Source organism: Aethalodelphis obliquidens, unplaced genomic scaffold, assembly GCF_003676395.1.
Source record: "Aethalodelphis obliquidens isolate GAN/ISIS:26980383/991018 unplaced genomic scaffold, ASM367639v1 scaffold6, whole genome shotgun sequence".
Lineage (NCBI taxonomy): Eukaryota > Metazoa > Chordata > Mammalia > Artiodactyla > Delphinidae > Aethalodelphis > Aethalodelphis obliquidens.
The window spans coordinates 24,984,882-25,007,535 of NW_020837950.1; the positions used below are offsets into that span (position 1 = coordinate 24,984,882).

Consider the following 22,654-nt stretch of genomic DNA (forward strand, 5'->3'; position numbering starts at 1 on the left):
CCTTTATCTGTTATCTGCATTACACATACTTTTCTAAATGCATATTTTGACTTGACTTTGTTTATGGTATCTTTTGCCATATAAAAGTTTTCCATTTTTAGATAATGAAATATGTCTATCTTTTATACTTCCAGATTTCTGGTTTTAGTTAAAGAGGTATTCTCTGTCCCCTAGATTTCCACGTAGTCGCCTAAATGTTCTTCTAAGATTTACTGTTTACATTTAAGTTTTTAATCCACTTGGAATTTATTTTTGTATTGTTGTGAAACTGGGATACAAGTTCATTTTGTTCTAGATGAATAGCCAGTTATGCCAGCACTATTTATTAAATAAACCATTCTTTCCCACAGAATTGAAATACTACCTTTGTCACATATTAAATTATGATATATACTGAGATCTATATTTGGATCCATTCTTCTGTTCCACTGATTTGTCTACTCTTATGCCAATACCATTCTGGTTGTATTACAGTGATTTTTATTACAATGGCTTTCAGTTGAAGGCAAGTCTCTCATTATTTATCTTCTTTATAGTTTTCTTTGCTTTTCAGGCTTTTATATTTCCATATGTATTCCATATAGATTTTAAAACAATTTTATCAACTCCTTCCACTCCCCCCAAAAAACCTGTTAGGATAATAAATGGAATGTGTTATATTTATTTAGGGAGACTATTGTTAGTTTTTGTCTATAAGAATTTCAGTATTTATCTCTTTAAAAGAGAAATATTATCACATCTTAAAAATGAACAATTTCTGGATAATTAAATGTCTAGTCACTGTTTAAATTTCTCCAATTATCGCACGATTATTTAGTCTATTTGTTAGACTCAGAATCAAAATAAGGCCATAAATTGCAGTTGGTTGTGACAGGTCTTTAAATCTTTTTTGAATCTATAGACTCCTCCCCTGTCACACTTTTTTCTTGCAGTTACTGAAGAGAATGGGTTGTTTTTTCCAGTAGCATTTCCTAGCCTGCATTTTGATAACTGCACCTCTGTGGTGTCATTTAATGTGTTCCTCTGTCCCTTTAGTTTCTGCCTATTAGTGGTTAGATCTAGAAGTTTGATCAGACTCAGGTTCAATTTTCCGGCAAATACTCTTCACAGAGGATGGCACAGGATGTCTGATTCTCTTTGTTATTCAGCACTCCTCTAGCCATGGATTTGTTAGAACTTGCACAGTGGTGACGTATGACTCCATCACTCCTTCTGTATTGTTGACGGAAGCAGCTTTAGATGTTTCTTCTACAAAAGTACTACAACTACTTGGGTACCTGGAGGTACATGTTATGCAAAAAAACAAGATAAGAGATTGATTTCAGATGAGCTGACTTCCTAGAATCTTCTGAAAGTGACCACTAACTTTTGTTTTGTTTTGTTTGTTTGCTTTGTTATGAACTAGTGGGCATAATCATATTGGATATATTTTAATCTATTAAAGTTATTATTCATGTTTCAGTGGCCTGTGGGAGCCTCTTCAGGTTGGCTTGTGAGGCCTTTGGACACAGCCCTGGGAATCTTTAAGGTCACACCAGAGAGCAGGAAGCTCAGTTACTCAGGGCAGGTGGTGTGTTTCCTGCCCTAGATCTGTCATGGCTGTAATCCAAGGGGCCCTTTGGCCTTCTAGGTGAAACTGAATTTGGGACCACCATCTGGGCACTTGATGTTACTGGCTTAGTCACTGTTTCTGGAATTTTTTTTCAGTGGACAGAGTAGAAAATGGTGTTTGCTGGTAAGAGTACATGTCATGAGTTTATACTAATAGTTTCAACTCAAATTAAAGACTACAGGGTTATTACTTAACTCATTGACCTCCTTCCTACCACACTGAAAAATTTCAGTTGTTGACAATCTCAGCAGAATTACTTGCTTCCTTTAGGGCACTCTACATACACTATAGTCTGAGAATAACGGTCCTAATACTGCCTCCAAAAATGTGGGATTTCTCAGGGCAGCTTAAGATATTTTTTGCAATTCTTTTTTTGTCCGTAGGGCATATCCCACTAGGGATGGGCTATCAAATTACTGTGCTTTAAAAGTCACTTTAAATTGCTTCTCTCTGGGTAGCTGTGCCACCAAAACATGATTCTGGTTGAGTTGGGTTCATTTGTTTTATTTTACTTTCAGTGTTTAGGGATTGCTTTTTAAAAATTTAAGTTTGATGTATAATTGTGTAAAACGTATATGGTTTTAAAGTCAAATCTAAAAGCAGGGAATATTCAGAAAAGCTCAGCTTCTGTCTCTGCTTGTTCACTACTTCCCCACAGGAAGTCATTGAAAACTGGTTTTATAGTTAATTAACTTTACAGTTTTTAATTTCAGTAGTTATAGATTTATGCACATGTATACATACACAGTATCTATATATGTGTATATGTATCTCCCCTTTCTTAAATATATATACCATATATACTTCTCTCCATCTTGTTTTCTCATAATAAACTGTCTCAGAGATCACTCTTATCTCCTTAACCTTTAGAATTTTAAGGTTTTAATCCAATAGAATTCCCACCCCCTTCCAGCTTATCAACCTTGAAATGGCCAGCCTGTCCTCCACTGGTTCTTCAAATGCCCAATCCAATTGTATTATGCATCCTCCCCTTCCAGGCCATCGAAAGCATCAGCAGCTGAGAAGTAGTATTTTATGATATTAACTTTCCCCATCCAAGGGCAAGATATATGCAAATGTAAGGATATCAGTTATATCTCATATTATTATATAAATTTAATTCATCCCAATCCAAAACCCAACAGGACTTTCTAAGGGAATTTAATAAGCTGGCTATACAATTCATATGAAAGAGAAAGGGACCCAAATGGCCAAGAAAGTTTTGAAGTAAAAAGAAAAATGAGTGAAGACCTTCCCTACTAGATACTGGAGCATTGAGTCTATAGTATAGACTGAGTTTACCTGACCATGATGAAATAACAGGGTCCAGATTTAGCCTCCTTCCTATACAATGAAATTACTAGAAAAAAATATGTAAAACAATAGTTTTCAGGCATTGGACAACAGGCAGCACGGAGAAGGAAAACAAACAAGGTGAACCCTAAGACTGTCCAAGCATACCCCCTGGAGAGAATTTCTCAGCTGCAGCACAGGAAGGAGCACCTAAACAGAGTGGTCTCTGACCCCTGAGGAGGTTAAGGGAGCTGGAATTTGTGGGTCAGGCCAGAAGATAGTAAACAGCCACATGAAGAGAGCTCAGAGCTCCACAGAGAGTTCCCCTTGAGAGTTCAGCTCAGTACTCATCAGTACCTAGGTGTCTTAGTCAGCTCAGCCACTGCAACAAAATGCCATAGACCAGGTGGCTTAAACAACAGACATTTATTTCCATAGCCATTATTTTGCAATAACTTTAAGTGGAGTATAATCTAAAAAAAAATTGATATGTTTTACACCTGAAACTAATATTGTAAATTAACTGTATTTCCATTAAAAATTTAAAAAAACACATTTATTCCTCACAATTCCAGAGGCTGGAAGTTTGGGATCAGGGTGTCTGGTTGGGTCTTGGTGAGAGCTCTCTTCCTGTTTATACCCTCACGTGGCCTTCCTTGGTGTCTCAGAGAGACTGAGATGCCTGGTCTCCTCCTCTTTTTATAAGGGCATTTATCCCATCATAAGGGCCCCACCCTTATGATCTCATCTAAACCTAATTACCTCCTGAAGACCCCACCTCTAAACACCATCACATTGGGGGTTAGGGTTTCAACATGTGAATTTGGGGGGGACACAAGCATTCAGTCCATAGCAATGTGTGTGAGAACTCTACATGAGGTTAGGGGAAGACCACCAGAAAAGATCAGGCAGAACAATCCCCAGAACTAGCCCTAGACTAAAGGCTGCTCTGAACCCAACTAACGAAGTATAAAGACAAGTTTTGAAAGGACTGAATTCCTTCCAAGTAACTTAACTGTGTCCTAAAACAGAGCCCAAAACCATTCAAAGGAACAAAAGATATCCAGTATTGAACAAGACAAAATTCAAACTATTTGCATCCAATAAAAATTTACTAGGCATGCAGAGAAGCAGAATAATATAACTCATAAAGATGAGAAAAATCAATCAATAAAACAGATCCAGAAATAACACAGATGATAAAATTAGTAGACTATGGCATTAAAGGAGTAATAACAAATATGTTCAAGAAGGTGGAGGAAAACATGAGCATGTTAAGGAGAGATGTGGAAGATACAGAAAAGACCCACATCAGACTCCCTCCTGGTGATTGGGCTTTGGAGACTGGGCCATTCAGTAAATTGGCCTTCGGTGAGTTGGCTTTTAGAAAACTGGCTTTTGGAGAACTGACCAAGAACCATCTTAAACATGAGATTGATAGTGGGGCTAATATTTCTTTCCTCTTTGAACAGAAGTAGCACCCCTGGGGAACTTCAGGCCTCCCTCCTCTTGTTGGGGGAACGGGTTGGTGGGGAGGGGGTGTGTGAGAGCAGTGTGGGTGCTTTATCTCTGCAAGCTTCCTCTGAGGAGTGGGAGTGCAGAAAGACAATGGACTCCCTTTGTGGGCATGCAGATCCAAGAGAACAAGAACCAAAAGGCTGGTTGCACAGTGACACTTATTTCACCCAACTGAGAAACATGGACTAATGGAGGTCAGGCTCTACTGAGTTGGCGAAAATGGTGAAATCTTCCTTGCCGGTACTTTCCCCAAGAGGAAGATGTGCCTTAAAAGAGTGTAAAGCTGGGGTTGGAAAGAGAAGCTGTCCCCATGCTCCTAGTAAGTTCCAGGCATTGTGCTGAGGATCCAAGCTTGGCTATGACGTGGCCACTGTTCTCAAGTCTCTCACAGTCTGGTGGGCTTGCCTTCCTCACTTTCTGTTCCTTTTTGTTTTCTTTACAGGCTCCCATTTTTCTTACTTGCCTCTTAAATAATTCAGCACCTGTATGGGGCTTGATAACTAGGTGCCCTGAGCTTCCTACTGCTCTATTTATACAGTTATCATGATGAGGGGAGAAACTGGCACACATTACTAGAGCCTAGAGCAAGATCTCCCTTAGACCCAGGGAGCCGGGGCTCCTGCCCTGAGCCCTGGGCTACAGAGGGCGCCCCTGGGGCTCTTCTCAGGCAATACTCACCCACTTGGCCAAGTGTCTACAGGGCCAAGGCAATGTGGCTGTTTGGAGTCTGTGCCCCCTGGGAACCTGGACCAGAGCCATCACAGTTGGGCTGGAGTGTCCACACAGGGAGGAGAGAGAAGGTGTGTATGCCACGGGCGAGGGGCATTCACTGATATCCTTGCCCCAGATCGCTTAAATGTTCACAGTAAACTGTCTGGAAATCCAGAGGTGGCCTGACTTCTTGCTGGGGGAAACCAGTATTAATTTTTACCCACCTGAAGCCTTTCTCTGGGGCCCGGAACTCATGACTTTACCTATCATTCGGTGTCATGTCTCTTAGCATCACCAAATTAGAACTCTTGATTCATTCCCTCCAACCCACCCACCACAATCCTCCCCATCTTAATAAACAGTTCCACCATCCATCCAGTTGATCAGACATTCTATATTCTTCTCCTTTCTGTTATCCTGAACTTCCACTGAGACAATCCATTAGCATGTCCTGTTGGCTATGCCTCTAAAATAGATCCCAAATCCAACTACCTCTTACCTGCTTATTGCCACCATTCCAGGTTTAGTCACCATCATTTCTTACCTGGGCTACTTCAACAACAATTTCCCTGTTCTCACTTTTTGCCTTTCTCCCCCTTAGTTGATTCTCCAACAGCAACTAAATTGACTTATGAAAAAATAAAACGGATGATACTACTCCCTTGTTTAAAATCCTCTAATGGATTTCCACTGAGATTAGAATTAATCCAAACTCCTTTCAATTTCCCATGGGTCCTATACAATGTGGCCCCTGCCTACCTCAATGGCCTCCTCTTAGCCCACTCCCTCTTGGTCACCACCTCCTTCAACTCTGCTCTTTGTCCTAGTTTTTACATGCTCACACTCATTTCCTTCCTTACACATGCTCTTTTTTCTGCCTGGAATATTCTTACCAAGTTCTTAAAAGGCTGGGTTCCTCTTATCTGGGCTCAAATGCCATCTTCTAAGAGAAGCTGTACTTAACCATCTTCTTGATGGAACCCATCATACCTCTAGCATCTCGAGTTACTTCCTATCATACTCTCATGTGTTATTTTCTTCATAGCACTCACCAAAATTATCTTATTTGTTTCATGCTCATTGTTGGTTACCCTCCACTAGAATACAAGTGCCACAAGGAGAGGAATCTTTTTATGTTTTTGTCACTATAGCCTTAGCCTCTAGAATGGTTCTTGATATATAGGTGGTACTAAATAAATATTTGTTGAATGAATGAATTAATCAATGTACATATGAGGCTTTCAAGCTTTCTGATAATTAATCTAGAATTTGTTTGGAGGTTTTTCATATTGAAAATAAAGAAACCAACCTAGTGTCTTAAATTGGGTTTCCTGGGAAGCAGACTCTGACCCTGAGATTAGCATGTAGGAAGTTTACTAGGGATTGCTTCAGGGATCAACACCAGTGGAAAGAAAAGAAAAGAAAGTAGAATTTGGCAGAGAGAAAAGTTTGGCTGTGTTAGTCCCCTAAAAGGTCTAAGTTGATCCTAATAGGAATTCCGAAGCTAGGGTAGCCCTCCCAATTTGGTCCAGATCATGACAGCTGGGACCAGGATTTATACTTCCATGATGTTCAGTCGTTAGACATAGGCTACCCTGGGGAGGAAGTACACTATTGGGATCAACTACAGACACTACCACTATAGTAGGTCTCAGTGCTGCAATTAATACTCATCATTTCCCTCCTCTACTGGCTGTCTATTTTACCCTCACCCTCAGCTAGCACCTCTGGTGCTCCTGGTGGCTTACCTGGTAGTATGACCCAGACCCTCAACTCTTAAGAGTCTGAGTCCCTGGTCACAATGCTGTTCTCAGTCTGTAGCTGCTACACTGGTCTATTTATTACCAAAACTGAACAAGAGAGTACCAAGAGATGCTCAAATGGATCACCCAGGTGGAAAACATATTCTTTTTTGCCCCTATTGTCTAACAGCAGTCTTACCTCTTCCTGGTGACTAGGGCCAATTATTCCTGCCAGGATGGTGATTCCTCTTCTTGTCCTGTGACACCTTGGCAGGAGGAGCTTAAAGAGCCCAGCTGGCAGCCATGGTGGAAGTACTGCCTTCTAGCAACCAAGACTCTTGACTGTTCAGAACCTAGAGTTTTAGGAAAGGGAAGCACAAATTCCCCAAATGGATCAGTAGGAGTGAAGGAAAATGGGAGTACCCCCACTTGCACCTCTTGATTCCTAGGCCTGTGTATTCTACCTCCTGGGGAAACAGCACCCTATAAGGGTCATTTATTTAGAATGTCCCCTGCATTGCACAGGACAGCATGCCATCTTCATAAGGCATTGGCTCTGAGCTGGCTCTTCTATCAGGCTAGTGGCTTGTGGGTATGGCGGTATGTGATGTGAACAGTGGATCTCACGGTATTATGCCTGTTCCAGCACTTCCTTTAATGTTAAGTGAGTCCCTTTGTGTGACACAGTAGTATGTGGAATCTTATGCTGGAGGATTAAACATTCTATATGTGCTTGGATAATGGTACTGGATGAGGGCTGGCAGGCAGGAAAGGCAAATTCACACCTAGAATATACATCTATCCTTGGGAAAGGGTAGATGGTATCCAAAGTAGTTAACTTGTCATCAGGTGGTTGCGTGGTCTCTTGGAGGGACTGTGCTGTTGGTTTCTGTTGCAAGAAGGTCAGACATTCAGTGGTGAGAGTAGGTCGATCACCCTTAAGAGGGACCTGTGCCATTGCATCCATGTATAGCTTCCATCCCTGCTACCACGGGAACTCCATTTATGTGCCCAAGATGCAAGCACTGGAGTGGCTGATGACAGAGGCTGGCTTGTATCAACTGGATATGTGTTTTTGTAGTACATCTCCTATGATGGATGTTCTCTGATGGTCATTAACATGTGAAATAAGGATCTTCACACTCTATGCTCACTTCCATATGTTCAACCACATGGCTTTACCCTTGTCTTTGCTGTTCCCCAGTCTTCCAAGCTTTCCGCTTCTAAACCCCTGATCAGAGGGCCAAGCTATCCAGCACTGTCCATGAGTCCCTGTGTATTCTAATTTCAGGCCACTTCTCTTTCCACATAAAGTAGCTGACCAGGTGGGAGGCATTCTCCTCACCGTCATCTTTCAAGACCATGTTGAAAGTGGGGCAGCAGTGCAGCCATCACCCCTTTCTAGCTTTCACCAACAAACTAAGGTGAGCCATTTGTGAATCAAGCTCAGGCTTTTTTTCCTGCATCAACTGATCATCAAAAATTCCCCCATGCAGTAAGAGATGTGAGCTGAGCAGTGGTATACTGGTAAATATTTAACAACTGGCTTTCTGAAAAGGAGAAAAAAATATCTGATTTATAACATTAGCTAATTTTCATAGTGTAAATACTTCCACTATGGTCAATTTCAAACCACCAATATGATGTTGACAAGATGGCAACCCTTCCTGAAAACAACAATGAGCTCTCATGAGCTGGTGCAGACTGGCTCCAGCACACCACTAAGTGCTGCATAACAGCACCTGCATGATGCTATGAGCTACCTGCATGCTATCTTCTCTTGCATCTTGCTTGTGCCCTCAGGTCTTGTTCACATTCAATGCTAGATGTACCTCTTCTACCTGGGTCTGCCCCAGCTAATGCCTTGCAAAGTGTGATAGAAATATCTCATGAGGGGTAGTTCTGGTGTCATGGTCACTTGGTGTTCCATGGTGAGGCATTCATCTCTATCAGGGCCTAGTAGTATTCCAGGAGCTGTGTTTTCAAAGGTGTATAATTCTCTGTTGCAGTTGGCATGGCTTTGATCCAGAATTCTATGGATTTACATTGTGATTCTCCTATTGGGGCTTGTTATAAAATCTACATGTCATATTTTCCCACCACTGATACCCCTAATAGGCTCTGCTGGGCTGTGTGGTCCAAAAGGCCAATAGCTGCTTGCCCTGCAGCCTAGACCTGTTGCAGAGTCCTTTCCTGCTATGGACCCGACTGAAAAATGGCATCCTACTGTGTCACCAGGTATGTGAGTTGGAGCAGTACTTCTGGAAATATATTGCTTCTAGAACCTGAAGAGGTCGACCTGGCAGGCATTGTGCTGCCTTGCTCATGATGGGAGCTACAAAATGCAGTGATTTCTCTTTTACTTTAGAAGGGACGCCCCAGCATACTCAAGATCACTGGACTCTGAAAAAATACTAATGTGGCAGGCTCCTGAGTCTTTTCGAGTTCATCTCCCTTGAGGATGCATGTAAATTACCAAGGCCTCCAATATCCTAGCAATCGCTTGTTTTTTGATCCAACTAGCATGATGTCATCAATTTACTGGATCAGTGTGATACTCTGCAGGATGTCCAGCTGGTCCATGTCTCCTCAGACTATGTTATGACAGAGGACAAAGAGTTAACATAGCTTAAGGGCAAGGCCATAAATGGATATTGTCGCACATTCCAAAGGAATGTCAGTTATTTCTGCTTCTTTTTTTGATAGGGGATAAAAAAAGAGTCGATTTGCCAGATCACTGGCCACATATCATGTACTTGAGTCCCTACTAATCTGCTCTAGCAAAGATAGCACACTTGGCACAGCAGCTGCAATTGGGGATACTATTTGGTTAGATGTGTGATAGTCCATCGCCATTCTCCAGGATTTGTCTGGATTTTGCAGAGGCCAGACTGGTAAATTAAACAGAGGTATGATGGGAACCACCACCCATCCATCTCTTAGGTCTTCAAGGGAGGCAACCATATTTACCTTTTTTCTCTCAGTTTTTTTAAAATGTGGGTTGTAAAATACATACAGTTGGCCCCCCATATCCATAGGTTCTGCATCCACAAATTCAACCAATGGTGGATGGAAAATATTTGAAAAAAATTCCAAAAAGCAAAACTTGAATTTGCCACATTCTGGCAACTATTTGCATAGCATTTACATTGTATTTACAACAATTTACATAGCATTTACACTGTATTAGGTATTATAAGTAATCTAGAGATGATTTAAAATATACAGGAGGGGGCTTCCCTGGTGGCACAGTGGTTAGGAATCCACCTGCCAATGCAGGGGACATGGGTTCAAGCCCTGGTCCGGGAAGATCCCACATGCCAAGGAGCAACTAAGCCCATGAGCCACAACTACTGAGCCTGTGCTCTAGAGCCCGCGAGACACAACTACTGAGCCTGCGTGCCCCAACTAGTGACAACCCGTGCACCTAGAGCCTGTGCTCCACAACAGGAGAAGCCACCACAATGAGAAGCCCGTGCACCACAACGAAGAGTAGCCCCCGCTCGCCGCAACTAGAGAAAGCCCACGCGCAGCGACCAGAGACCCAACACAGCCAAAAACAAAATAAATAAATAAATTTTTAAAAATTAGCATTGGTTTAAACTAATTAATTAAATAAAATATTCCGGAGGATGTGCATAGGTTATATGCAAATATTACACCATTTTATATAAGGGATTTGAGCATCTGTGGATTTTGGTAGCCACAGAGATCCTGGAACTACTCCCCCTCGAATACCAAGGGATGACTGTATAACACGGAATTCACTGTTTCAGCCATTCATGAGTGTCCAGTTCGGAGGCGTTTAGTACATTCAAATTGCTGCGCAACCTCCACCGCCATTAATCGCCACATCTCATTTCACTCAGCATAATGTCTTCAAGATTCATCTATATTGTAGACGGTCTGATTTTCATGCCTTATTAAGGTTAAATAAAATTCCATTGTATGTATAAACCAAATTTTCTCTGTCCATTCATCTATCAATGAACATTTGGGTTATTTCCACCTTGTGGCTATTGTGAAATAATGCTGCTATGAACATGGATGTACAAATGTCTGTTCAAGTCCCTGCTTTCAGTTGTTTTGGGTATATACCCAGAAGAGGAACTGCTGAATCATATGGTAATTCTATGTTTAATTTTTGGAGTACTTGTCATACTGTTTCCCATGGTGGCTGCACCATTTTACATTCCCAACAGCAATGCACAAGTGTTCCAATTTCTTGCCAACACTTGTTATATTCTTTTTTTTTTTAAAGAGCCACCTGGACACCATGTGCTTCTTTCTTTTTTTAAGAAAATATTTATTTATTTGGTTGCACCAGGTCTTAGTTGCAGCGGGGGGGCTCCTTAGATGCAGTATGTGGGCTCCTTAGTTGTGGCAAGTGGGCTCTTTAGTTGTGGCATGTGAACTCCTAGTCGTGGCATGCATGTGGGATCTTCCCTGACCAGGGGTCGAACCCAGGCCCCCTGCATTGGGAGCACCGAGTCTTATCCACTGGGCCACCAGGGAAGTTCCACACTTGTTATATTCTGTTTTTTTGTTTTTATAGTCGGCATCCTAACAGGTGTAGAAGTGATTTCTTATTGTGATTTTGATTTGCATTTCCCTAATTATTAGTGATGTTGAGCATCTTTTTATGTGTTTATTGGGCATCTGTATATCTTTTTTTTGAGAAATGTCTATTCAAGTTCTTTACCCATTTTTTTAAGTGGGTTGTTTGTTTCTTGTTGTTTCCCTGAGTTGATTTTGTAACTGTTTTCTATTCATTGCAATTGTTCTTTGTTTCTTTTTTCACCTCCTCTTTTTCTGCCTTCTCAGGTTTTAATTGAACATTTTATATGATTTCATCTTATCTCCTCTCTTAGCATATCAATTATACTTCCAAAAAATCTTAGTGGTAGCCTTAGACTTTTCAATATACATTTAAACTTATCTAAGGCCATCTTCAAATCACATTACACTGCTTCATGCACACTAAGTTATTGCAGGTAACTCAGAATATCCCCAATTCCTCCCTCACATCCCTTATAACACTGCTGTCATTCATTTAACTTATCCATTTGCTATAACAAAATATAAATAAAATAAAATAAAATGAAAGATTTTATTTTACTTTTATTCCTTCTCTAATACTCTTCCATTCTTTATGTAGATCTGAGTTTCTGACCTATATCATTTCCTTTTCCCTGAAGAACTTCTGTTAATAATTTTTGCAAGGCATTCTTCATTTCTGTTACAATGTTTTTTACTTTTAGCATTTCCTTCTCATTCTTTTGTTAGAGTTTCCACTTCTCTACTTGTATTACCCTGCTTATATTAATCTGCTCGTGCATGTTATCCATTTTTTCCATTAGAGTCCTTAGCATACTAATCAGAGTTATTTTAAATTCCCTGTCTGATAATTCCAAAATCTGTGTCATATCTGATTCTGGTTCCAGTACTTGCTTTGTCTATGTTTTCTCTTGTTTTTTAAGCAGACTATGTTTTCTCTTGTTTTTTAAGCAAGCCTTGTAATTTTTTTCTTGAAAGCCAGCATGATGTATTGGGTAACAGGGACTGAAGTAAACAGTAGGTCTTTAGTGTGAGGTTTTATGTTAGTCTGGCAGAAGTTGGGCTGTGTTTAATGTTTACTGTACCTGTAGGTGCTAGAGGTTTCAAATTCCTCTGTTGTCCTTATTTAGTCTTCCAGGTTGACTGTGGTTTCCCTATGGAATCATCCTCAGTTTGAGTCCTCATCCTGCAGCTCTTTCAGTGCTAATCGTGTTATACTGTTACACTGAAACCCTGCTGGGGTGGTGGTAAGGAGTGGGCAGGCGATGTGTTCTCTAATCTTATCACTGAATCTATCTTCTAATGGGCCTGTGTTCCTGAGCTGTGACCTTCACAAGCCTTAGCTTTTTTTTTTTACACCCTTAGATAAAACAGGAAGGCTAGAAGGGGTTGGAGTGGGAGAAATGCCCTCCACCCAGGTGGGAAGCCTCTGGTAAGAGCCTTTTTCTCTCCTGGAAAGTAAGCTCTTGCTATGGAGAATGTTCTGGGCGTATTTCACAATGGTTGCTCTTCCCCATCTCTTCCGGCGCCACAAGAGTATCTTTCTTGGCTCTTTATTGTGAAAACTTGGTGGGATTCCTGTAGGTAAAACCCACTGGAGTGGGAAAGCCCACCTAAGACTGAGGCCCACAAGAGTTTTTCACTGTCTAGATAGTCCCCACTCAGCCATTAGCAATTTGTCAAAATGACCATTGAGGTGAGCGTTCCAACCAGGTATGGCTCCAGTGGCTTCTGCTCCAGGTAATCACATCTTTGCTATGACTCTTTGAACTTGCCTGTCTCTCCAGAGTTCAGGGTGGCAGTTTACCCTGCAACCTCAGTTTTCTAATGGTTTCAAGAAAAGCCATTGGCTTTCAGTTTGTTCAGCTTTTTCTTCTAAGAACGGGAGTGATAACTTCTAAGCTCTTTACATGCTGGTGGTGTAAGTGGAAATTCCTCCCCAGGTTGTTCTTTATTTAGTATCTTGGCTGAGATGGGGGGGATGGTTTCATAAGCCTCTACTCGGCATTTGCCACTATGATAGCTCTTATTCCTTACAGGCCAAAAATTCAGTATGGGGGGTTGTGCAAACTACCAAGGATGTCTATTCTTAAGTGTATTGATACATTTATGGACTGGGGACATGACAAGTGGGTGTGTTTGAGGATCCAGGAAAACTGTTACAAGCTGGACCTGGGCCAGACCTCCATTCCAGGCTCCCATCTGCCCCCACTCTAACGGAGTCCATACAGGCACTTGGAGTCTCTTAGCGTCAATGTCAGTTCAGGTTGTATATCCAATTGTCCTTGAAACGTTTGGGTACTCTCTTTTCCCCAGTGTATGGCTACATAAGCAAATGGCTACAGACCCCTTAAGGAAAGGACTCGGGGAATGACTACTGAATACACTGTTACGGTGTTGTAGAGTTCTTTCTCCTAGGAACATATTTCTCCCTTAATTAACATGTTCCAGGTCCAAAAACCGGTTGTAAACCCAAAACTAAAATGGAGTCACTTATGTTAGGGACAAAATGGAGTTGGCTAATTTGGGTTCATTAAAGAAAAATGAAACTTAACGTTACCTAACATAAGTTGCAGGAATTTACAGCTCTTCTCAGAAATCAGCAGAGGATGCGGGTCAGTCCCCAAATGCCAAGTCTATTCATGCCATCTTTGGATTTCCTTGTTCCTCTGACTCACTACCCTGACCAAAATAAGGAAGAAGACCACCAGGCAACCAATCAGCTGAAAAGTCCAAATAACTTCTGCATTTACCCTCCCAAAAACCCTTCAGTCTGTGAGCAACTCAGAATTCATTGCTCTGGTAGCCCTGAGTGTCCCACCTTGCAGGTCAAAAGCCTTTCAATAAACTCATCTTTCTGCTTTGTTTTACTCAGTGTGAAGAATTTGGTTTTTGACATAGTTCAGGTCCAGAAACTGGGCAAATTTTCACTGGGGCAACTTTCTTTAACCTCTTGATCTTGCATCCTTGATTTATTTTGGTTGTTCAGATTGAGGGCTTCCTTTGATGGTTGTCCATCCATTTTGCCCTAGATGCCTTGTTCTATTTACCATCTCCATAATTCTGTGGGTCAGGCCCCCTTGACTGCACTCCTACCTTATAGCATCCACTTGGTTTCGGATGTTTAAATGCCACCATAAGACCTCTGTGTTACAGGGTGCTATCATCTCTACCTCTCTCAGGAAGCCCAGCTCTGAAATGTCATCTTCTATCTTCAGCCCTGGACTACGATGACAGCCACCACTGAAGTTATGAGTGATGATGATGCCTCTTACCAGAAATTCCTTTTCGATTTGCTAAGTGGTGTGTCCTCTGAACTTTTCTGTGGAATATATTCATCTGCTGAGTTTTCCAGCTTTATGTTAGTATTTTCGCTCTAGCATGTTCACTTACCTGAACTGTTTAATCACCCCTTACACTGTCAACCACAGCAGTTCCGGCATTTCTACCTTACTTGATGTAGTTTGGGCCATTGTTTTTGCCATGCTTCTAGATGACATCTTGAGTGTGTTCACGCCATCACCTGGGGTTCTTGCGCGAACCCGTATCCTGGGAGAGTACACCCAAATTGATAAATTCTCCCTCATTGGACTTTATGTTCTGCCTCCCTCTTCTCTTTTTATCCAGAACCTTCAGAATTCAATCACATGCATACTTCCCTGGCTTCTGTTGGTACTTGTTGCGTAGGTTCTACAGCTTCTTTGGGGTTGTTTTCCAATATTATCAGCCTTAGAATGTCTGTGGAATATCATATATTGTGACTTAATTCTAATCATTGCCTAGTGATCGGCAGGTAATGTGGGGGGTGCATCCTGAGGGAGGTGCATGTTATCCTGCACAGAAGGCCTCTCATTATCTCACAAGGAAGGAGCACTAGCTTTTAATAGGAAGTAGTGGGGCATTTTGGCAGGCTCAGTAGGTTGTAGAGAATTTAGGGTTCGAGATTTTTCATGTATATCGACCTAAATGTCTTCATCCCATGTGTCAGGGTCCCACTCTTTCCCAACCAGGGATCTACCCTTGAAATATCATGCCTGCTTAAATGGAGAGTTTAATCTTCTTTGGAAGTTTCCACTTGGCTTTCTGTTACTGTTACAGTTAAGTCCTGGGATCTGTCCTCAGTTTTCTCTGTCTTCCCACTGCAGGAGATGAGAACCTCTTTACATGCTTCCAGAAGATCTTCTGGCTTCCATACTGAGCTTTGACTTGCAGATTAATCATACTCAGCCTTTCATTATCTCTCTTCAAAGTATCAAGTCTACTTAGCAATAGCCAATCAAATCCCAATGGTCTTATAGTATAGATACTATTTCCCCTATACTTTGGCAACAGTGCCTGATCTTTCCCCGTACACCACAGTTGAAAGCTTTAACAATTGCTGTGTTTTCTTGTGGTAGCTATGTTCCACCTGCCACTGATTCATTGCCAGCCAATGAAATTGGTGGCCAACTCCAAAATTCAATCATAGTGTCTTCTTTCTTGGACCATTCCTGGCACCAAATCTTTTAGGTCAGGTTCCATGAAAAGTAGACTCTGAAGCAAAGATTAGTGTTCTGGGAGTTTATTAAGGAGTACACTAGTGGAAGGAAAGGCATAAAAGTAGGATCAGACAGAGGGAAAAATTAGGCTGTGATGTTGTTGTATAATAAAGAATGTGACTGGTTTTGTCCCTGGTTCCTGGGAGGCAACTTCTAAACCATTGGAATTTGCCACGGGATAGGAGTGAGTTTGTTATTTATGGTGGGTCCTCGGACCACACCTGAGTTTACGCTAATGAGATGATTTAGGATGAGGGTTGGTCATGCCAGAAAGACCAACCATGTGATAAAAGAGTTGAGGCTTTCAGCCATGTGACATCAGCCTAGGTTCTGGACCTCTAGGGAGGGGAAGGGGACTGGAGATTGAGTTCCATCATGGAACCAGTGATTCAATCAATTATGGCTGTGTCATGAAACCACAATAAAAACTCAGGACACTGAAGCTCAGTGGAACTTCCTGGTTTGTGAACAACACCTTGATGTGTCAGGAGGGTGATGTGTCCTAATTCCACAGAGAGAGGGCACAGAAGCTCTGTGTTTAGGACCCTCCCAGGCTTTACCCTATGTATCTCTTCATTTGGCTGATTCTGATTTGTATACTTTATAATAAAATTGTAATCATAAGTATAGCACTTTCTTGAGTTCTGTGAATCATTATTCCAGCAAATTACTGAACCTCAGTAGGTTGTGGGAAACCCCAAATTTGTAGCCAGTTGGTCAGAAGTACAGGTGGCCTGTTGGTCCCTGAGCTTGTGGATGGCATCTGGAGTAAGGGCAGTCTTACTGGAGACTGTGCCCTTAAATCATGGCATCTGAGTTAACTCTGGGTGGTTAGTGGCCAAAATGCATGGTGGTACAAGAGACACCATCATAAATAATAACAGCCTCAGCTGATCCCATAGGGAGCTCTGATGCGCCAAAGCTCACGGTTATTCCTAGTTACGTAAAGGGATCAGATTTTTATACCTCCACAACGTCTTCAGGCTGCCCTTGGGCAGCTCTCTTTATTTATTTATTTATTTATTTATTTATTTAGCTGTGTTGCTTCTTAGTTGCAGCATGCAGGACCTTTGTTGCAGTGTTTGGGCTCTTTGGCGCATGGGCTTCTCTCTAGTTGCGGTGCATGGGCTCCAGAGGGTGCAGGCTCAGTAGTTGTGGTGTGTGGGCTTCTCTAGCTGTGGTGTGTGGGCTCCAGAGTGTGCGGGCTCAGTACTTGCAGCGCATGGGCTTAGTTGCCCCGCGGCATGTGGGATCTTAGTTCCGTGATCAGGGATTGAACCTGCATCCCCCGTACTGGAAGGTAGATTCTTAACCACTGGACCACCAGGGAAGTCCCAGGCAGCTCTCTTTAACCAAGGAAATTCCTGAAGGGAGCAGACAGTTGAGTACCGTCTGCAAGTAGCACTCCTAGAAACTGAGGGATGTCTTTCATTCTTGAAGCAGAATTTCCATGGCAAGTCATAGTGCCCAGTACACTTTGTTACAGTTTCCATTAAATGGTAGAGAGAGGACAGGGTGATTAAAAGCACTACTGAAGATTGTTTTGAATTTGTAAGCATTTTGCAACTAAAGAGAATTCAAAAAGAGAGATTGGCCGGTTGATCCTGGCAAATCCTCACAAGTGATCATATTTTCCCAATTAAGTCTTTTTGATGTCTTCCTATTACTCTTGGGAAAGATAGTCTTAATATCCTTAGCAGACAACTCACGCTCTGCGTGAAACGGCCCCTTCTTGCATCTGCAGGATCACGTCTTCCTCATCTCATTGCACTTATGTTCTCTCTGTCTGTGGATTGCACCTGACTTTTGAAAGTTTCAGGGCCTTTGCACAGGCTGCTTCCTCTGCTTGGAAATGCTTTCTTACCTCTTTGACTGACCAATTTGTACTGCTTATTCTTGTCTTTGTTTAAATGTCCCTTTCTCAGAGAGGTCTTCCCTAACCTTCACTCTAGATAAGGGCCACTTGTTATATGCTCTCACAGTGTCTGTTCCCTTTGCATGGCCTAAAAACACTTACCAGATATAGTTACCTGTGTATTTATCTGTTTAATGCCTGCCTCTCTCCCTCTGATAAGTGGCAGGAACTATGGCTGTTTTGTTCTTCTCTTTTTCCCAGCACTTAACTCAATGCCTGACATGGGAGTTTAATAAATATTTGTTGAGTGAATAAGTAAATGAAGTAATTAAGGCATAGATAATAGTGACAAAGTGCAGTGGTTAATCATGTGGCTCTGGAGACAGAGTGGGTTCAAGTCTTTTAAATCCTGACCCGTTCATTGAGAGCTCTGTAAACGCGTCCTCCCCTTTGACAATGTAGAAACTTATCATTTCACATTGAGTCTGTCTGACTGGGGAAACTTATCCTCAATAACCAAACCCTAGGAGAATAATGTGGAATAAGAATACCTATTTATCAGCAGCACTACCGTGTACCCCTTAAGCACACAGACTGTTCTGGGATGAATCCAAAACTGTCATCTTGGCCACAATACTCAGCTTCTTGGTTCCTCACCTGTAAACAAGTCTAACTCATAGCACCCAGCTCAAAGTTCTGTAAGGATCTGATAGGTTGATATATATAAAAAACAGTTTGTGGGACCCAGTATATGTGTGTGTTATATGTGTTAGCTAATATTATTTATTAAGTTAGGTTGGGAGACACCTCTGGCTTGACACCTGGAGCTGGTTAGCTGTGTAAGACGTTCCCTCTACGTGAGTAAAGTCATGCCATAGACCAAATAATAGACTGGAGAGTTGTCTGGTAGAGTAAGGGTAAAGGAAATCTCCTCTGGCAACATTTCTGGGAAGCTGTAGGGGAGCTGGTGGATAGCTCTTCTCTATTCTAGGGACCATTCTGCCTGAAAATCCAGGGTGAGTCATTCAGATCCAGAACTCTATCCCTCCTCACAGAGAGTGTAAACATCCTGGCAGATTCTGGCCCTTTGCTCCCCTGTTGTAGATTCCAGAAAGGCCACTATCCTTAGAGAAATACAGCCTCTCTTCAGTCATTCAGGTCACAACACAATTGATTAGGTTACAGTTTTCTTTAAATATACATTAGACCCAAGGAAGAAGTCTTATCACTTTGATTTCAGTTCCTCCTTTACCAAGTTTCCTTGCACATTTATGACAGGCTGATGCCTCTTAGGGTGGAGCATTTCTGCAGGTAGAATTCTAAGCTTTTCCTTCATTGTTTCTCCAAAATTTTAGAGCACTTTATAGTATCCCTCAAACTGGGAACCTGGAGACCTGAGCCTGGAAATGTGAGAGTGAGATCTGGATTTTAATTCTGACATTGACACTAACTGGTGAATCTGGTCATCACAGGGCTTAGATTTCCTCATTTGGAAAATGAAGCAGAAAGAGAAGATCAGCTGGAAACCCTTCCAGGTTTACAATTCAGTGATTATACATCATGATCTCCAACAAAAGTCAATATGCTGTTAATGTACTTTTAGGGTAGAAAGTTATACTGGGTATTTTGTAAGTGAAGATACTCACTTTTCTTTGGGCTTACTTTGGAATGTGGATTTTGTACAAAAAAAATAAAAGAATTCTCTTTATAAGCTGCAATTGTAGAGTTGTATTTAACCTTAGAGATTGCATTTCTGAGGACTGGATAAGAACCCTAATATGGTCTTCCAGGGCATCTAAATGACCACTGCGCAAACTACATAGATCACCCGGCTTGGGCTGGTTCACAGATCTTTTTCTTGTGTGCTTTTCTGGGAATGAATGCAACTGAGCAAGCAGATAGGTTCTGGGGGGAGAGAGTCACAAAAGTCATAAAGTCATTCTATCCCAACAATTTGCTATGGCTTTAGGGACAGCCCTAATGGCTGTGTGACATAACCTCTCTCAGTCTTGGTGTTCACATCTATTAAATAACACCTACTTTGCAGGGTTACTGTAAGAATGAGAATAGAAGTAGGGTTAACAGCGTGGAAGCACATAATATGCACATAGGAAAAAGTTATGCCCTTACTGCCAATTTTCCCTATTCCAGTAAAAACATTAATAGGTTGAGTGCAATCTGTCCGTGCTTGGTAAAAAGAGGAAAAATGTTTAATCAACTATAGTATAAAATAAACATTAAAAAAAAAAGGCAAAATGCATTTTGGTAAGTCTTGACATTTTCTCACCTCAGTTTTCCCACTGCAGTTGAGAATGTCTGGTCAGTGGCTTCAAGTGCTAGATCAGGAGTTATAGTTGGGTACCAATCTGGCTCTGTCCCTTATCAGCTGTATAATCTCGATTAGTTTTTCAACCTCTGTGGGTCTCAGATTCCCCTAATGCCAGGGTAATACAGATGGATAGGATTTCCTAACTAGCATTAGACTTCCTCTTCTCTCAATTTCCTAAATCGGAGGGCCGTAAAGGGGCCAAGGGCCCAACCCGCCTAGCACCCGCCCAGAGGGCGGGAAGTGCCTGCCAGGCGGAGGGCGGAATAAGGGCGGGTCAACGAGGCGGTGGGCGGGGCTTGAGTTCCCGCCTCCTATGCGTGCGCGCGCACCACGTACGCACGCACGCACGTACGCACGCACGCACAGCATACCGCGGAAGCGCGCGCGCAGGCCCAGCCCTCATCGCCGCCGCCATTTTAGCTCCTGGTTCCGGCCGCACGGTGTAGGCTGTTGTAGCGGGAGGGGTGGGGGTCCTCCAGAGTTTTGTAGCTGCCTTCGACGGCACCGATAGAGCCGCTAGGTTCTCTTTTTTTCTTCCTTCGTAACCACCCGCTCGAAGAGTCCGAAGATGTCTAAGCGACACCGGTTGGACCTCGGGGAGGATTACCCCTCCGGCAAGAAGCGTGCGGGGACCGATGGGTAAGCCAGGCCGGGGGCGCGAGGCAGGGGCTCAGGCTTTGTTGGGGTCCCGGCCGGGAGCGGGCCAGGGAGGGCTAGGCCGAGCGGGCCACGGGCCCTGACTCTTTTGTTTTCTGCTGGGCTCGGGTCACTGGCGGCGGGGCGCGGGAGAGCGGACCCCCAGGCGTTCGGCCCAGCAAGGGCGCGGGGAGCTGAGTGGCGCGGTGGCCGCCCGGCCCAGTCGGGAGAGCGGAGAGGCCTGTCGTGGCCAGTAGGGTGCCTCCTCCCCGGGCGGAGTCGAGCAAGAGTCACTTCGAGGGGAGCGGACGGGAGGGAACCGCGGACCTCGTGGCCTGGGCTCCTGGTAAGGCCTGGAGCCTGGGGAGAGGGTGGGGGAGGGCGCGGCGGGAGTAATCGTTTCCAAGGGCACCAGGTACTTCTCAGCCAGCGGGGTCGGGGAGAGGACCTTGGGGGGCGGCTGGGCGCCCAGCAATGGGAGAAGCGGAGGCCGGAAAGTGAGCGAAGCGCGTGGATTCTTGTGTAGGCTGGGGTGGAGGTGCTGGGAGTAGAGTGAGGCGTGCGGACGAGAAGTTCTCGGGGGAGGGGAGAGTAGAGGGCCAGCCGGGAGAAAGGAAAATGTGGAGTATACCTGATGGGCTGGAGGGCTGGTGGTTTGGAGACGCGGAGTTTATACTTTGGCGGGAGAGTGCGTGCCTCGGTCCATTCAAACACTTCAAAGTAGATACTAGGCAAACTTCCGCTCTCTGCCCACGCTCCCGCCATCTCCTTTATTTCCTGCTTTGGCCAAAACAGTAGTTATTGGGCATCCCCGGGATAGCAATTAGAAGGCATTCTTTTTTTCCAATAAATTCTTGTTTTCTGTGTCCCTCCCCGGCCCTCGTTCCTAGGTAGCTTTTGAAACGAGAAGACCCTTTTCAAAAGTTTTTAGTGTTTACGGCAAAGTATCGCCCGTCGGGAGGTTGCTTGGGAGTTGAAGTAGACCACGCCCGTGGTGTTTCAGATTCCTTTCTACTTACCTTTTCTTAAAGGTGCAGAGGAATTTAACAGTTAACCTTAGCAACTGCATCAAAATCATTTCTTGTCCAGTGTGTACTTTTCGTTCCTGAAGTACAGAGGTTTATTTGGATAATTCAGGCAGAGACATGAAAGTCTGAATATCTTCAATACTTTGCATAATTTTGCATTTTAGTGTGTGTGTACGTGTGCAGAATCACTGTGTCAAGTCTGTATAACTTTTGTTCACTCAGAGTCCTTCCTTTCGGTTGATTGAGGTGTCTGTGTCTGAGGAGTATAAGCCAGGATAGGGTATACTTTTTGGTGGCTTTCCGTATATTGAATATGGAAAGCATAAATATATAACAGTTTAATCGTGTACATTTTTTAGTTTACAGTGTTCTGTGTCAGCTTTCTCTCCCTGACCCCAACACACGCAGCAGAACTTGAGCACATTTGAGCTACAAGTCACAGGCTCCTTAGAGCTGGAAGTGACTTTAAAGAGCGTATACTCGGCTCCACTCGAGGGATGAGAAATGGAGACCCAGAGTTGTTAAGGTGGCTTGTGCAACCTTACAGTTTACAGGTGGATCTAGAACCTTGATCTTTTAATTTTCAATCTTAGCCTCTTGCTTTTTCCAGTACAGCACACAGACTGTGACTGTAGTTAAGAGTCATTACAGCCTATTTTAATGACATTTACAATGGGTTGGTAAAGTAGGGAACACTTGGTTCTTTGTTCCTGTGAAGCAAAAATAAATTGCTTGTCATCTGGCTAAGATGCAACTAATGCCTCTCACAGAATTCAGATTGGAAAAAAATATACGGGGAAGGAATGAATTCACTTACTAATATTTGTGTGTATGT

At 42.9% G+C, this 22,654-nt stretch overlaps 1 protein-coding gene and 1 long non-coding RNA gene across 3 annotated transcripts in view; one reads left to right on the forward strand and one right to left on the reverse strand.

The window, feature by feature from the left end:
• LOC113618898 (uncharacterized) overlaps positions 1–20,567 on the reverse strand; it is a 54,949-nt gene extending 34,382 nt beyond the window's left edge. For both annotated transcript variants that reach the window (XR_003432182.1, XR_003432183.1), the window contains exons 1-2: positions 20,114–20,567; positions 7,076–7,229 (exon numbers count right to left, since the gene is read on the reverse strand). This is a non-coding gene — a long non-coding RNA (uncharacterized LOC113618898). The remainder of the gene's footprint in view (positions 1–7,075; positions 7,230–20,113) is intronic.
• The window catches only part of DHX15 (DEAH-box helicase 15), a 52,461-nt gene continuing 50,353 nt past the window's right edge, over positions 20,547–22,654 (forward strand). The window contains exon 1 of the mRNA XM_027103236.1: positions 20,547–20,794. Coding sequence (XP_026959037.1) covers positions 20,724–20,794 — 71 coding nt within the window. The 5' untranslated portion in view covers positions 20,547–20,723. The remainder of the gene's footprint in view (positions 20,795–22,654) is intronic.